Source organism: Candida jiufengensis (genome assembly GCF_024610255.1).
Source record: "Candida jiufengensis strain CBS 10846 chromosome Unknown scaffold1, whole genome shotgun sequence".
NCBI classification, from domain to species: domain Eukaryota; kingdom Fungi; phylum Ascomycota; class Pichiomycetes; order Serinales; family Debaryomycetaceae; genus Lodderomyces; species Lodderomyces jiufengensis.
Genome location: NW_026261562.1, coordinates 1,574,722 through 1,591,775, shown reverse-complemented (window position 1 = coordinate 1,591,775; position 17,054 = coordinate 1,574,722). Strand labels below are relative to the sequence as shown.

The 17,054-nt window shown below is 31.0% G+C and overlaps 8 protein-coding genes across 8 annotated transcripts; 5 read left to right on the top strand and 3 right to left on the bottom strand. All coding sequences in view use genetic code 12, as the record gives it.

Annotated features, from left to right (window-relative positions):
* Positions 1-616: 616 nt before the first annotated feature.
* On the top strand, positions 617-2,271 carry KGF54_004454 (uncharacterized protein; the record flags this gene model as incomplete). The annotated part of the gene is made up of 5 exons (XM_051765154.1): positions 617-816; positions 866-959; positions 1,010-1,824; positions 1,880-1,944; positions 2,030-2,271. The coding sequence occupies 5 exons, from the start codon at positions 617-619 to the stop codon at positions 2,269-2,271; spliced, it is 1,416 nt and encodes a 471-aa protein (XP_051618496.1).
* A 409-nt stretch (positions 2,272-2,680) lies between these two features.
* On the top strand, positions 2,681-4,328 carry KGF54_004453 (uncharacterized protein; the record flags this gene model as incomplete). Its single annotated transcript, XM_051765153.1, has 5 exons — positions 2,681-2,839; positions 3,030-3,345; positions 3,397-3,895; positions 3,947-4,011; positions 4,075-4,328. 5 exons carry the CDS (start codon positions 2,681-2,683, stop codon positions 4,326-4,328), a joined length of 1,293 nt encoding a protein of 430 aa, XP_051618495.1.
* Positions 4,329-4,453: 125 nt separating this feature from the next.
* On the top strand, positions 4,454-6,115 carry KGF54_004452 (uncharacterized protein; the record flags this gene model as incomplete). The annotated part of the gene is made up of 1 exon (XM_051765152.1): positions 4,454-6,115. One exon carries the CDS (start codon positions 4,454-4,456, stop codon positions 6,113-6,115), a length of 1,662 nt encoding a protein of 553 aa, XP_051618494.1.
* Positions 6,116-6,315: 200 nt separating this feature from the next.
* Positions 6,316-7,218, bottom strand: SUI2 (translation initiation factor eIF2 subunit alpha; the record flags this gene model as incomplete). Its single annotated transcript, XM_051765151.1, has 1 exon — positions 6,316-7,218. The coding sequence occupies one exon, from the start codon at positions 7,216-7,218 to the stop codon at positions 6,316-6,318; it is 903 nt and encodes a 300-aa protein (XP_051618493.1).
* A 565-nt stretch (positions 7,219-7,783) lies between these two features.
* Positions 7,784-10,405, top strand: KGF54_004450 (uncharacterized protein; the record flags this gene model as incomplete). The annotated part of the gene is made up of 1 exon (XM_051765150.1): positions 7,784-10,405. One exon carries the CDS (start codon positions 7,784-7,786, stop codon positions 10,403-10,405), a length of 2,622 nt encoding a protein of 873 aa, XP_051618492.1.
* Positions 10,406-10,410: 5 nt separating this feature from the next.
* On the bottom strand, positions 10,411-11,286 carry KGF54_004449 (uncharacterized protein; the record flags this gene model as incomplete). The annotated part of the gene is made up of 1 exon (XM_051765148.1): positions 10,411-11,286. One exon carries the CDS (start codon positions 11,284-11,286, stop codon positions 10,411-10,413), a length of 876 nt encoding a protein of 291 aa, XP_051618491.1.
* A 180-nt stretch (positions 11,287-11,466) lies between these two features.
* On the top strand, positions 11,467-13,512 carry MTO1 (tRNA modification protein; the record flags this gene model as incomplete). The annotated part of the gene is made up of 1 exon (XM_051765147.1): positions 11,467-13,512. One exon carries the CDS (start codon positions 11,467-11,469, stop codon positions 13,510-13,512), a length of 2,046 nt encoding a protein of 681 aa, XP_051618490.1.
* Positions 13,513-13,576: 64 nt separating this feature from the next.
* Positions 13,577-16,843, bottom strand: KGF54_004447 (uncharacterized protein; the record flags this gene model as incomplete). Its single annotated transcript, XM_051765146.1, has 1 exon — positions 13,577-16,843. The coding sequence occupies one exon, from the start codon at positions 16,841-16,843 to the stop codon at positions 13,577-13,579; it is 3,267 nt and encodes a 1,088-aa protein (XP_051618489.1).
* Positions 16,844-17,054: the final 211 nt, after the last annotated feature.

The following is a 17,054-nucleotide window of genomic DNA, read 5'->3' as shown; positions in this document are numbered from 1 at the left end:
ACCCTTTAAGTAATATCTGAATCAATTTGATCTCAAACATGTATAAGCTTCACCGAGATCGAGATCTGATCTAAACTAATTCGTTTATTATTTAATCCTCATTGCTTTTAATTCTTCCAATAATTCGTACCGATACTCCGTGTTTTAAAATAATTACACAATGGCGGAATTATATCTTGCTTACAAATAAAAATTATATTTAGCCGTTTCAAAATGATTATTCAACTCCACAAAATTATAGCTCCTTAGCTAAACTCTTATAAAAGTGATATATTTAATTGGTTGACTAACTAATAGGATCTCTCGAAGTATCTTCAAGTGGTAATGTGTAAGCAACAAACATCATTTCTTAGACTTTAACATTATGAAAAATTAACTTTTAAAAACTGTCAAAAAATTCCGCTAATTTTAAATATTATGCAAAACGTTTTAAAATTTTTTTGTTTAGTAGAAAATTTTCAAATACCGATTTTTTGTAATTATTGTGGATTAAATATAGTTTTGATACTTTAAAAGTTTATGTAAAGACCAAATTGTATTAATATATAATGGAATAAGTAACATAAAGAGCTATAAAGTATAAAATTATAAAATTATAAAGTTAAAGTTTAATATAATGTCTCATCCCAATTTATCCAATGATTCTGCAACCACTGTAACAACACAATCACCAGAAAAAGAACAAGAAAAAGATATAGACGAAGAAGCAGTATATCCACCACCAAAAGAAACATTATATGAAGATGATCCAAATATAGATGGAGGTTACGCATGGGTAGTTTTAGCTGCTGGTGTAATGTTCAATTTTTGTACATGGTATGTGATAAATCAACAAACTTTCGAAATCAGTGACTAACAATTTTAGGGGTATGAATTCTGGATTTGCAATTTATTTTGCTCATTACATTGCAAATGATACTTATGAAGGTGCTACAAAAATGGATTATGCATATATTGGAGTATGTTTTACACATTAGAAGTTCATAAGTAATCATACTAACTTTTTTAGGGTATCGCATTTGGAGTTGGAATTATGTTTAGTCCAGTTATAATATATATGAGAGGTATTGTAGGATACCTTCCAATCTTGATATTGGGGAATTGTTTACAATTTACTTCATTAATGTTAGCAAGTTGGACAACTAAACTATGGCAATTATATTTGACACAAGGGTTAATGCAATCATTTGGATTAGCGTTATTAAGTTTAGTAAGTACACCAATACAAGGAGAGTGGTTTAAAAAGAAAAGAGTATTTGCGAATGGAGTAGCAGCAGCAGGTAGTGGTTTGGGGGGTGTTGTTTTCAATTTAGGTATGCAAAAAGTCGTACAAGTTAGGGATGTTCATTGGGCATTAAGAGCTCAAGCCATTATAGGGTTTGGATTAACTTGGATTGCAATTTGCCTTATACGATCAAAAGCTTCTAGTCATAATTTAGAGTTTAAACTTTTTGAAGTTTCAGTTTTAAAAAATGCTGGATTTTATTTGATAGTGTTTTTTGTATTGACTTGTATTTTTGGTTATGTTATTTTGTTGTATACTTTAGCTAATTGGGTACAAACTTTGGGGTATAGTGCATATCAAGCTTCAATTGTCAGTGCCATGGTTCAAGTTGGTAGTTTATTTGGTCGTCCTATAATAGGACTCATTTCTGATAGATTTGGTGGTACAACCGTTGCATCAATTGCATATATAATAGCTGGAATATTTTGTTTAGCTATGTGGATTCCAGCTAGAAATTATGCATCTGCTGTTATATTCGCATTAGTTGAAGGAGCATTAATGGGGACAGTTTATGCCGTTATCGTTCCAATAGTTGCAAGGTATGTATATATGAGGTGAATCAATGAGACTAATTTTATACTAACTCGATTTTAGAACTTTTGGACTTGCTAAGATGAATGTTGTTTTCGCTCAAATATGGACTTTAATGGGTATTACAGGTATGTCGGTTTACACTATTTCTTTCATATTCATAATACTAACATGTCTTAGGTATTTTTTCTCCTGTTATTGGTGTCAAACTAGTCAAAGGTAGTGGAGCACAAGTAGATCCAACAAGTTATCAAAACTGTGCAATTTTCGCAGGTGTAATGTATATAGCAGCCGGTTGTTTTTTATTAACACTTAGAGGGTACCTTAAAGCAAGAGATCATATATTTGAAAAAGAAGGTCATGTTGATTCTGATTATCAAGATTATACCTCAGTCACTGTACCTGTGCTAGAGGTGTTTAAAAAAGTTTTTGCTAAAAGCAGGGAAAAAGCTTAAATTGGGTTTTTTTATGAAATAGATATATATGATTTAGATAATGATAAATGTAGACAAAGCATTTTTGCCAAAGTATTTTTGAGTAGGCAAGCCAACTCCGATTCTTAATAACAGTCATGCGAAAACGATAAATTAATTGTTTCAGATTCTTGATATTTTGGTAGCAGCTTGTGCTTACAAATGTTTCAGAATAACTTTGAGCAAATATGAGCAAATATGAACTCTATTATTTCCGTATTAAATGCTCCGTATCTTTATAATTTAATTGTCTAAAAAGTTTTTTAAAATGAGAGCAGTTCTCCGCTTATTAATGCCGTTCAGAAGTAAACTCAATGAAGTTGATATATATACTTTAGTTGAAAGACAATCCTTCATTAGAAATATGAACTAAATCACGACTAAACCAAAAATGTCAGTTCAAAGTTCCTCAGCTAGCACAGTTAGTGTTTCAAATGATTTAGAAAAAGCTGTCGAAAAAGAAATTTTAAGTGAAGATCCCGATATTGATGGAGGTTATGCTTGGGTAATTTTAGCGGCTGGAGTCATGTTTAATTTTGGGACTTGGTATGTGGAAAAATCATGACATATTGAGAAACAAGTATTAACAAAATATTAGGGGCATGAATGCTGGTTTTGCAATCTATTTTGCTCATTATATAGCCAATAACACATTTGAAGGTGCTACAAAAATAGATTATGCATACGTGGGAGTACGTAACTGTTACATAAACTAATCAAATAAATATTAACTTTGTTAGGGTATTGCATATGGAGTTGGTATGATTTTTGGTCCTTTGATAGTCGTTTTAAGAGGATATATTGGTTTACATGCTGTTTTGATATTGGGCAATGTTTTACAATTTACATCTTTGATGTTGGCTAGTTGGTCCACAAAATTATGGCAATTGTATTTGACTCAAGGGGTTATGCAGTCTTTTGGTTTAGCATTTTTGAGTATAGTTAGTTTTCCAATACAAGGAGAATGGTTTAAAAAGAAAAGAGTGTTTGCTAACGGAATAGCAGCAGCAGGTAGTGGCTTAGGAGGTATTGTCTTCAATTTGGGAATGCAAATAGGTATGTGTATTCAATTGTTTGATTATACAAAAGTATACTGACAGTTTTTAGTGGTGCAAGTAAGAGATGTCCATTGGGCATTAAGAGCTCAAGCTATAATTGGGTTTGGTATTACTTGGATAGCAATTTTTCTTATTCGATCAAAAGCTGCAAAACACAAAATAGAATTCAAACTTGTTGAGTTTTCTGTATTCAAATACGCCAGTTTTTATTTGATTTCGTTTTTTATCATTACAAGTATATTGGGTTACGTTATTGTACTATACACTTTGGCAAATTGGACTCAAACTTTAGGATATAGTGCTTACCAAGGCTCTATAGTTAGTGCAATGGTTCAGCTTGGAAATTTGATTGGCCGACCGACAGTTGGAGTTATAGCAGATAGATATGGCGCAACAACAGTAGCTTCTATTGCATATGTTCTATCAGGAATTTTTTGTTTAGCTATGTGGATTCCCTCAAGAAATTATGCTTCTGCTATAATTTTTGCATTCATTGAAGGATCAATAATCGGAAGTATTTATCCAGTAATTGTTCCTATAATTACAAGGTACGGTTTTTCAACTAACATGGTTATAAGTTCTTATACTAACTTTCTTAGGTCTTTTGGATTACCAAAAACAAATATAATCTTTGCTCAACTTTTTATTCTAATGGGTATTTCAAGTACGTAATTATATTACATCTTTTTTAACTAGATACTAACATCTTTAGGTATTTTTTCTCCAGTAATTGGTGTCAAATTGATTAAAGGTATTGCGGCTCAAGTAGATCCATCAAGTTATCAGAATTGTGCAATCTTTTCAGGAATCATGTTTTTCGCAGCTGCTGGGTTTTCATTATTACTAAGAGGTTACTTAAAAGCAAGAGACTCCAAACTCAAAGAAGTTGAGGATTCAGATTATCAAGATTATACTCTAAGTTCTATATCAGTAGCTGATACATTAAAGAATGTATTTTCCAAAAGTAATGAAAAAGCTTAGTAAATAAATATGTTTTAAATATCTTTTATATACAGTACTAATACAAGACGCGTTTTAAAATTTAATTTTTAATTTTGTGTGTGTAAAGAAAACAGATCACTTTTCTTACAACACTATACATCTAAATGATTAATAAGATTAATGATGGTTCAAAAGAACCGCCAACCAGACTATTATTAATCAATGGCAAACCAAAGTATTATCATACCATTATAATCATCAAAGAGTTGAAAGAATCTAGGAATAGTCAACTACAAATAATTGAGATTGAAAATAATAGTACCACCAAACCAAATCCAGCTGATTACATCCATATCTGTGTGGAATATCAAGAAAATAAATGGGATCCACTTGAAAAATTTTCCAACTTTTTGAAAGTAAATTCCAAAGCAATTGCAGATGCTAAAGAAATAGGTCTTTATATTCATTTTCAACCAGGTAAAAATTGGAAAGATTATACCAAAAAGGATTTGACACAGTATAAAAACTTTTTGAAAGACATCAGCGAAATTTGTGGTGAAAAAATTACTCAATTTGCTGTTATTGACAAATATGATATGGAAACTGTTTATTTAACTGAAGATCAAGATTTGGATAAATTAAAAGATGAAATTCAACTGGATATTGAATATTGGAAAAATTTAAAGGTGTTAGATTATTGTGAAAGTAGTATTCGTAGTTTCCCAGATGTCAAATTACCAGACACATTGGAGCAGCTTAATATTGGAGGTGGTTATGCTTTAGAAACTTTAAGAGGTTTTAAAATGCCACCAAATTTAAAAGTATTGAATGCTGGTCACGGAGCTATACACACTTTACATGATGTAAAATTCCCCGATTCACTAGAAGATTTAGACCTTCCAGAAAATAAAATTTACTTTTTAGATGAAGTTAATTTCCCACCATCACTAAAAAATTTAGATGTTTCTCAAAATAGATTGGAAGACATTAGAGATGTTAGATGGCCAAGAAAATTAGAATCACTAAATCTTGGTTTCAATCCAATTGAAAGTATGAAAGGTACAATTTTCCCACAGTCAATAAAACGTTTAGAAATTTCAAATATGCCAAGTGATTCAATGGCTGGTGTTAGATTCCCTGATAGTTTAGAGGTTTTAAATTTACATTCATCAATGACAAGTCCAAGAGGGTTGAAATTACCAACTCATGTACAAACTTTGATTTTGACAGGTAATGGTATAGTTAGTATAAACCCATTGAAAGTACCACCAACTTGTGAAGTTTTATATTTGAACAATAACAATATCAAAACATTAAATAAAGTCCAATTACCAACCAGTTTAAAAGAACTTTATATTGGAGATAATTTATTAACAACCCTCAAAAATGTTTCATTTCCAATTTCTTTAGAAGTTCTTGACATTGAGAATGATCCAGAATCTTACGAAAATGATAAACAAATTATAACATTAAGAGACGTTGTACTACCACCGAATTTAAAAACTTTGAAATTAGGTTATCAAGGTATAAGAATTTTAGAAAATTATGAATTTCCAAAAACTTTAACCAATTTAAGTTTAGCATATAACGAACTAAAATATATCAGAAATGTTAAATTTCCAAATTTAAAACTTTTAGATTTAGGTGGTAACCCTGAATTATCAACTTTAGATAATATTGAAGTTCCTGAATCAGTCACTGAACTAAGAGTTTCTGCTGAATTACTTGCCAATTTACCTGCAAAAGTTACTGAAAGAGCTAATAATAATAAACTTACGATAAAGCAATCTGCTCCAAAAGTAGTTTCATACCCTATGATTTTGTAATCGTGAATTTAATAAATGAATATGCATCTATAGTTTCTCTTCATTACAAATCCAACAAATAAGAGTAACTGGAAGAGCTAATGTATTTCAACTCATAACGATCTGTTACAGTTCTTTTACTATTCCTTAAGTTTTGTGGCCCAAAATACATTAAAAAATATATACATCTATTAATCGTAATCTTACTCTTCTCATTTTTTCTAATCTTCTTCTTCATCGTCCTCTTCTTCTTCGTCAACCTTTTTATTACTTTCCAACAAACGTTCTAATTCTGCATCATCTGTAGCAGTAACAGCTTTTGGAGCCATATTAACTTTACAAACTCCGTTATTTTTTTCTATACTTTCAACAATTTTTTCTATAGCCTTTTCTAATAATGATACACCAGCATTTTTATCTAATGATTGGACTGATAAAAAATATAATGGAGCTGCAACCAATTTAGCTTTTACTTGCATTTGTTCAGTTGAAACCGACTCAGCAGCTTTTAAAGCAGTTTTTATAGCATCAATACCTTCATAACCAAAACATGATACTTCAACATCCGCTCTTATATTTATAGCTTGTGGAGTTAATCTTCTTGAAATATATAATTTTAGTTCTTCTAATAATCCTTCACTTGGTGGTTGTAAATCTTCAAATATATTTGGATCCGTTATTGATAATTTAAATGCATCATATGCATGACCATATTTTCTACTTAATGGCCATCCCACAGTTTCATATAATTTTTCCAAAGATACATTAAATTTTTCAGCACAATGTCTTAATATTGAATGAACTGCTTTACTTTTGTTATATCTTTCATCACATTTTACAATATCTTCAGCTGATACTCTTCTTTTTGATAAATCAATATACCCTTTTTCTTTATCAACTCTTAAAACAACTGCAACTTCATTTTTTCCAACTCTAATTAATTTTTGTATAGATCTAATACGTCTTCTTGATAATTCTGATAATAATACCATACCTTCAATATTATCATATTCTAAAAGTTTTACATATGCTCCCATTTCCGCTATCTCTTGAACATTTACCATGACAACTTCATCCACTTCGGGATATTTGTTTTCATAAAATCTACAATTAGTTGAACTCATTGTTAATATTGGTTTGGTTGTAGTAGTTTAAATTCTGACTCAAATATTTTTGATATATTATATAAATCAATTGAAATTTTTTTATAATTTTTCACTAACAAAATTTGAAACTTTTACACGCAAATATTTGAAACATCAAGTATAAATAAGAAAGAAACATCAACCATTGCCTACGAAGAATGAGTTTAAAGCCTCAACTTTGTAAAGCTGATCTATTAGGGATTTTCTGTAGCTAAGATTTAGTTCACAGCTATTAGTTTCATCAACATTTTTGTAAAAATTGATTTAAACAAACTTTACATCTGAGCAACTTGGGTTATTTTAAAGAGGGATGCTGAAATAAAAAGTATTGATCAAGCGAAAAAAGCATATGACTACTAGGAAGACCTTTGGAGCCCTTATTGGCCCTTATTGGCCATTCTTTTCAAGTTTTTGATGATGTTTCAATTTCTGTAGATTATGCTACCAAATTAGACCAACTGGATTTTTTAAAACAACTCGTAAATTTCTAGATACAAGCTTTTGGTATTTTTTACAACTTAAATTGGAATTTACCAAATTATTGATGACAGAGGTGTCTACATTGAAGAATGATATTCCTAATCAAGAAAATGTTGATGAGTTATTCTCAAAATTAAGCATATCTGAGATTCAGCAAATTGCAACAAAGTATAAATCAATAATATCGCATACAAAAAATGAGTTACATGATTTAGTCAGTGACAAATATAGAGATTTAATTAAAATTGCAGAAGATATAAGCAATGTTCAACAACAGACTATACTAATTGATGGTAATTTGCAAGAATTATCATACAAACCATCTACGTTTGTTTCACCATATAATGACAATTCTCAAAAATTTGATACATATATCAGAAGTCAAAATGCATTAAAAGTTCAAAGAGATTCAAGATCAATAGTGGTGAGAAATGTCATGCAAAATAGATTAAACAAGTTGAATAGTAAAGTCAATAAAAACGGAGCTAGTCCTTTGTTGCATACTTCTCATTTCATATCATTTGTTCAAGAATTGTACACAATTAATACCGTATTTCAAGATATTTTACAAAAGGACAAATCATTAAAACTGCATATCAATGTGATCAAAAATAATTTACTCGAATATTTCAAATTTGAGATTTCTGTTTACAAAATTACCGAATCAATTTTGAGTTCAAATGATAAATTTAGAATGAAGCAAAGGCTTACAAGAACAGATTTAATTTTAAAATCTAATGACGTAAGAGATGCAGATAATGATTACGAAGATGAAGAAGGAGATGATGAAGTAAGTGATGATGAAGGGGAAAATTCAAAATTTGATATGATAAATAGTTCAAAACTGCCACTGTCAGATAAAAATACACTGCCGCTATGTAATTACTTAATCTGTTACACCATATTACAAAATGAGGTTGGAAATCATGACAAAGTGAAACAAGAACTCATAAAACTCAGAATAAATCATATAACTCAACTACTATCAACACTAGATCCCGAAGATACTACAAATTACTACGTCTTACTCAAATATTTGGAAAATACTTGTAAATATGTTGAAATGTACTTTGAAGATGAAGAAAGTAGTGATTATTTGAGAATTATTAGCAACATAAACAAACCATGGAGCCTCACATCACTAGTTGGTTTTGGAGATTGGTTAGATGACACCACTGTTGAGTTTGAAAGTAGGACTAATGATAAATTTACAACTGAGAATTTGCAACAGCAAATTACCACACTCATATCAGTAACTATATTTGCTTCATTTGAAACAGTGGAAAACACTTTTAGTATCAATAATTTATTTCAAATTGTCGGTCAATACTATTCTTTTTTCATCAATTTAAAAAAGCTAAATGACAATCTCGAGTTATCAGGTACTTCATCTCATTTGATTAAACTATTGTCCAAGTCCAGTTTCTTCAACGATTACACCATCAAATTAGCTACATTTATAAAAACATTTTGTCAACAACATATATCCAAGTTGAATAGTGAAGAAGGTATAATTGGAGCTTTAAAAAATCTAATTTCTAGTACGATACCAGAAAAATCAAGAAAATTTGGATTTGATTCAAATTTTGTCAATTTAATGGATTATAACGTTGATGAATATATTGCTAATGTGGTGAATCAAACCAGCTTAGAGTCTAAAAGTATAATTACACAAGAGTTATATGCTTGGTTAGAACATTTCAAAAAATTAAAACAATTGACAGATCTTCAGCAACAAATTACTTTATCAATATTTTCCAAAGATTCTGAATTTACTTACTTACCACGTTTGTTTCAAACCTTCAATAGTGATGATGTCAAATGGGGTGAGTTCACGGCAAATACTTTGAAGTTCAATTTTGAAACTCTACATAACAAAATGGACAGCCTTTTTAAGAAGGAGTTGTTAGACTTCTGTAAATCAGTTGAGCAATTGAGTCAAAATCTAAAAGATGTTGATAAGTTATTTTTCATAGTTGGTTTATTGACTCACTTGAATACAGAATTTGAGTCAAATCAAAAAGTCGATAATAACATCGTAGATAAGGTTAATAAACTTATCAAAACCATCTACAAAGACATCATTCAATTATTAACTGCAGAAGATATTGATGAACCAATCAATTTGAATGTTGAAGAAATTCTAAAAATTAAGGGTACCGAAATACCAACAATACCGAGCCTTAGACTTGCACTGACTATATATGAAATAGCTCAAAAAATTTTAACTCATGCATCTACAATTGAAGATCAAAATATCAATATCTTCAGAAATTCAAATTCATTAAAGTTATTTGTTTCAGAAAAGAATTTTTGGTTCAAAGAGTTGGCCAATAGCTATAGCAAAGCTATTGAAACCAAAGTAGAGGATTTTAAAAATTTATCGAGTGTGAAAAAGGAAATTAATGGAGGCAATGAAGCAAAGGAGATTGAATCAACTGATAAAAATGAACAAGAGATTAAGATTTCCAAAGCTCAAGGTCTACAAATAATAGCAAATCTTATATTCATATTGCATTTCAATCATGCACCACTTGAAATGAAAGATGTACAAGATCAAATTACTAGAATTTCAAAGATATATGGTTCTACATTTGATGATAATTCATTAGAGGTAGTATTTAGCGGAGTTTCATCATTTTTTAAATCAAGAAAAAACATATATTTACCTTTACTGATAGTTTGAGATAGCTAATATAAATATATTTTTGATCCATCTTTCGTTAAACTTTTTAGCACTTCAACAGTTTCTTTAATATCCCAAATATTTTGTTTTTTTTGATCCAAATATGAGTTATCTACGATTATGATTTTAATTTCATCTTTTGTCAATACTGGATCATCATTAATTAAAATCTTTTGAAGTCTACCTGGTGTACAACATAATATTCTTGATCTTGTAGTTTTTAAAATTTTTAAATCAACATCTAATTTATTTTTATTTATTAGTTTTATTGAACTTCCATTTAGGTCTTTGGTTGCTCTATGTATATCACAAGCTCTTATTGCTGACATTGAAACAATTGCTATAAATTTTCTATCCTCAGCAGGAGCAGATTCTGATTCTTCTTCTTTTCCTTTTGATCCTTTCTTCTTAGTCTTTTTATTCTTTTTGCTTTCTTTTCCAGGTAGCATATTCTTGAATCTTTGGGTTATGTAGTCACTTAAATTGTCCAATGTTCTTGGTTTTGAATATTCTGAAGTTGATCTTATAGCATCTTTTGTAAAATATAATTCACTTAATTCTAATGCAGATAAATTTGAGTTTTTTCTATTTATTTTGGAATTTATAAAATCTGTTATTACTTCTGTGTTTGATTCTGTTGATATGTTTTTCTTTTGTTCAGTATCTAATTCCATTTTCATCTTCTTCTTTTCTTTGAAATTTAAAGAACTTTCTGATTTACGCTTTTTAGGATTCTCTGGAGTTATGGTTGTTGCATCTTCTTGATCTTTCTCATTTTCTTCGTTCGTTGAATCTATTAAAGCCCCTTCATCCTCTGATATTTCAACTTTGTATTCCAAACCATCATCCAAATCATCAGCTTCTGCGGTATGTGGGGCCATCTTGAATTAGTTGTTTTCAATCTAAAGTGGTTATTGCAAAACGAGATGAGAATATGTAAATAAATTTAAGACAAAATATTTGTTTCACAAAATCTTTAGATTTTCAGACATCAGATCTACAATTTTTACAACCACCTATAACGTATCGTTAAAAGTTATGATATAACGTATATAACCAAAATGTTGTCGAAAAGAATACTACGGAATAAAATAAGATCTCTGTTTATCCAGCAAAACAGATCAATAGTGATAAATAATGATCTACGAATAAAGCTCGCGGAATCTTCATTACATCCTGTTGTAATAATTGGTGGTGGGCATGCTGGATGTGAAGCAGCTACAGGTTCAGCAAGATCAGGAACTACTACAACATTAATTACACCAGAAATAAGTAAAATAGGGACAGCTTCTTGTAATCCATCAATGGGAGGTGTTGGAAAAGGAACTTTATTGAGAGAAGTAGATGCATTAGATGGTGTAAGTTCCAGAATAACCGATAAAGCTGGTATACATTTCAGAATATTAAATGCGTCAAAAGGACCTGCAGTGCATGGTCCAAGAGCTCAAATCGACAGAAAAATTTATTTGAATGAAATGCAAAACGAGATTTGCAATTACCAAAATTTATCAATAATTGAAGCCCAGGTTAAGGATATAATTATAGAACCAACTCAGTCTGAAGATCAAAGTGGGAGAAAGTTTGGTAAAGTCAAAGGTATAATACTAGAAGATGGAAGAGTACTAAGATGTGACAAAATTGTGGTCACAACAGGTACATTTTTAGGTGGAGAAATACATATAGGATTAAAAGCATTTCCTTCAGGTAGAATGGGAGAAAAAGCAACTTTTGGATTATCAAAAACTTTCAAAGAAGCTGGGTTCAGATTAGGTAGATTAAAAACAGGAACACCTGCAAGATTATCAGCAAAAACAATTGATTTTTCAAATATGATTGAACAACCATCAGATTTCCCACCACAACCAATGTCATATATGAATGATAAAGTCGAACTTGAAAATCAACTTGTGAAATGTTATCAAACTCAAACCACTCCAGAATTTCATAAAATGATTGCTGAAAATCTTGATAAATCTATACATATAAGAGAAACAGTTAAAGGTCCAAGATATTGTCCCAGTATTGAATCAAAAGTCATAAAATTTCCTCAAAAACAATTTCATACTGTTTGGTTAGAGCCAGAAGGATTAGATACAGACTTGATCTATCCAAATGGTATATCATGTACTATGCCAGAAGAGATACAAGAGAAACTAGTTAAATTAATGCCAGGATGTGAAAATGTAAAAATGGAGCAACCTGGTTATGGAGTAGAATACGATTACGTTGATCCAAGAGAGTTGAAAAATACTTTAGAAACTAAGTTAGTGGATGGATTATATTTAGCTGGTCAAATAAACGGTACTACTGGGTATGAAGAAGCTGCCTCACAAGGTTGTATAGCTGGAATCAACGCAGGACTTTCTTACTTGCAAAAGCCGTTGTTAGAGTTGAAAAGATCGGACGGTTATGTTGGTGTTTTAATTGACGATCTTATTACCAAAGGAGTTGAAGAACCTTACAGAATGTTCACATCTAGATCCGAATTTAGAGTCTCCATCAGATCAGATAATGCAGATATCAGACTTACGGAATTAGGTTACAATTTGGGAGTTGTCGGTGATCAAAGATACAATCACTTTTCTAAAGAACTTCAGCAATTTGAAAATATAAAGAGCCACTTGAAAAACTTAAGGTTATCAGGAAGAACTTGGTCACCAGCTTTATCAGGTGCAGCAACAGATTTGAGGTCAAATAATCATGTAGATGGATGGAAATTGTTATCATACAAAGGAGTTTCGATTAACGATATGTTACCACACATGAGCAAATTTGTCGAGAAAGTACCAGATTTCTACAACAACTTAACAAGCAGATTATGTAATCGTATTGATGTTGAAAGTGATTATGAACCGTTTATGTTTAAGGAAAAAACCCATTTAAACGCATACGAAGCTGATGAAAATTTAGTACTTCCTACAAATTTCAATTACACTAATGAAGGTAACTTGAAAATATCTTATGAAGCTTGTTCAATTTTGAATACTATACAACCAAAAACCATTGGTCAAGCTCGTAGAATACAAGGTATTACTCCAACTGCTATTTTCGAATTATTAAAATTGGTAAGAAATCAAAGACAGTTATCAGCAGCCAGTATTTCCTAAAACACCCAAAATGTCATTTCATTGTTTATTTATTAACTACTGTATATAATATAAAGTCAAAATTTTAAATGTCAATATTAGCATTATCACCTTTTTTTTCAGTACCATTTGTAGTAGAATCATCTTCACCTAGCAAAGAAATAGTTTGACACAAACTATCATCTAATTGCATAAACAATTCCAAAGGCAAATTCCTCTGAGCAATTCCTGAGATTTTTTCAACATCTTTTGTAGAATCATTGTTACCAGCAAAATTTATTCTTTTCAAATACAACAAGACATCAGACATATCAACTTCTGTTGAATCTCTTGAAAACGCATACATCTTTAAATCATTCATTAGATTTTGTAAAAATGAATTTGATTTGGACTGGATCTTTCTTAATACTGCTTTTGACAATTCGAGAATATCTTCATTTTGTTCACTCGCTTCTTCGTTTGATTTGTTTTGATCAATGACATTTTGAACGATTTCATTGATATCATCTATTTTAATCGTATACTCTGTGTCACTACCTTCATTAAATTCATCATCGTCGTTCGATTCAATGATTCTAATCATTTCGTTAGTTTGATCATCAAATTCAACTAGTCTTAAAATTGGAATATTTTGAAGTGGATCTTCCACCTCAATTGTTTCTTTGTTTTTCATTATTCCGCTTTCCTCGAAGGCTACAAGTTGATCAGTTTCTTTTATTGACAAAGGCTTCATTAAATGATCTACATCTTGCTGGGTCTCACTTGATTTTTCACCTTCTTTCGTCAATCGTTCTTCATGCTGTCGTTGATCTTCCACCACTTCTATATTTTCTTGAGTCGCTTGTTTTATGGATCGATTTGTTTCCTCAGCTAATTGTGGAGCTTGTACATCTTCCTGTGGCTTTTCATTAACAAAAAGGCCTTCTTTATCTTCTACTTGCACTTCTTCTGACAGCTCTAAGTTTTCAATAACTTTTTGTGACTGTTCATTTATTGGTACTTTTACTTTCTCTGATTGTTCAAATTTAGTGATCTCTTCAATCAATTCACTATTATCACCCTTTCCACCATTTTCTTCATTCAGTGATCTTGATTTGACAACTATAACATCCAATTGTAAATTTTCATTATCTCTAAGTGATTTTTCCTCCGATTCTTCAATAAAGTCTTCTCCTGTTTCAATTACTTGATCCTGAACATCTTTTATCTCAGACTTTTCAGGCGCAGTATCTAAAACCACAACTTCAGCTTTATTGATATCTAGTTGAAAATTGTTTGGACTTGCCATACTCACATCTTCATCTTCATCTTCCACGAATAGTTTGTCATCACCAAAGCCATTCAATTCAACGGGCTCTTCCTCTAGATCAGCGGATTTGGGGTCTATTTCGTTTTCTTCCACCAATTTGGTACTCGGCCCTGCTTCATCGTCTTCAGTTGAACCAATGGTTGACATATCAGATCTAGATGAAGATACTTCATCTAATTCCTGTCCAATATCCTCTGGGGATTCTGAGATACCATTTATTTCCATACCTGATTCTTGGTTGTCTTCATCCATAGATTTTGTGGGTATTTTCTCCAAATCTGCTTCAATTACATTAGCGTCTGTGTTTGCAATTACGTTTACATCTTGGGGTTCAGCTAAAGCGGGTTCCGTAATTTGGTCATCATCTAGAATTTTTTTGTCTTTGGTCAAAGTAAAATCTCGCGTTAGTGCATCCTTGGTTGATATTATATCTGCTACTTCACCATCTTTTTCAACTTCTCCATCATTTTCCGCGACATCTTCCTGATATTGTTCCTGGTCTTGGTCGTTAAGTTCAATTGTGAAATTATCCTTATCTTCTAAGTTTTCGCCCACGTCAATTGGCTTGGACAATTCTCGATCGATGGCTTCTTCTGCTTCATCATCAACGTCACTAACAAATAACGGGTCACTAACAAATAGACTTCGACTATCAGATTCTTCATTTTCGGGGGAGAGTGTTTTATTGTTTTCATTAGCTGATGTAATGGGGACGAGTGGAAGCAGCTTCTCAATCTCGTCGTCAGCATTGGTTTGATCTAGAGCTCTTTTGTCGTTTTCTATTTGATCATTCCCCTGTAAGTTTTCAACTTCCTTAATCAATGATGTGTCAATAATCGGTGAAGAATTGTGGGCATTATTATCATCTCTAATTTTGTCAGGAATGTCTATCGTATCAATTAAATTCTTATCCGACTTATCATTCACTTGAACTAAGTCTTGTGCTTCCTGATTGTTATTTTCTTCAGGAACGTCAGATTTCTTTGCAACTTTTTCAACTGGTTCATCTTCTTCAATTACAAACGTTGGCCTCTTAAAAAATCTTTGTTTTGCAGAATTTTGACTTGAATTTCCACTATAGTATGAAAATGAATTTTGACTAAAAAGTTCACTATATTCAGTTTGACTCAGTTTTAAAATTTCATTATTCGGTAGATTTTGTTGAGATGTTGGTTCTGGAATTTGGTTGTTTGTTGTGGTAATTTCTTCAACTAGATCTGATCCTGCTGAATTTGATGTGGAAGATTTTGCTCTTTGAGCTGATAGTATTTTTTGTAAATAAGAAACTGGTTTTGAAGTTTGGTGTTCCGATGCATTATATAAAAATGGTGATACTGGTTCATTTTGACTTGAATGATTTTGGCGAAGGGTTTGACTTTCGATAATGACCTGTTGAGAAGTTATGATTGGTTCTGAATCATCAACTTGAGCAGTCGTTTGTGGGGTTTGATTGATATTTGGGTCCTCATTATCTGTTTGATTGTTTAGGTCGTTATATAATACATTGACTGACTCTGTTTCATGTGAATTTACTTCGTCGTTATCTTGACTGCTAATTGGCTCATCATTTTGTACTTTAATTGGTTCAAGTTTCCTCTTTTTATGCTGATTAGTTTCACCACTTTGGTATGTTGCAACTTTACATAGGAACTTTAGGTATTGAATTGTAACAGGACCTCTATAGTTTGCTCTAAAGTATTTTTCACCTGAATCAGTTACTATTATTGGTTGGTGTTTAGTCAATTTTTGAGGTCTTTTTTTAGTTGGTGATGACAATATGGACTGTCTTTGCGATTGATTTAATGACGGAATTGAAGATGATTTTGTAGGAGATGCACTTCTTGGTCTTTTACATGATAAGTTTGATAATGACTCACTAATCGGTTCATGAGCTGGTAATGATATGTTGTACTTGGAGGGAGACCGTATTGGTGATCTTGTTGGAGATTTTGATTCATGATTTAGTATCGGTGGTTGTAATAAATTTATATGTAGACTCGGTAGTAAAGTCGATGTCATTTTTTCCTTGCTACTATCCATCATATATACCTAATATGCATTTCTCTATATCTTTTCTTGTTAATCTACTTTAAGTTTGAGTATATTATAATAGTTGTTGTAATTACATAAATCTTTGTTATAAGAATTGGTTGTAAATTATAAATATTGATTTGTTTATGATTCGAAAAAAAAAATTTAAGCGGTTTTGTTTTTTGTGTATTTTTGATTTTGATAACCGCTACCAAGTAACTAC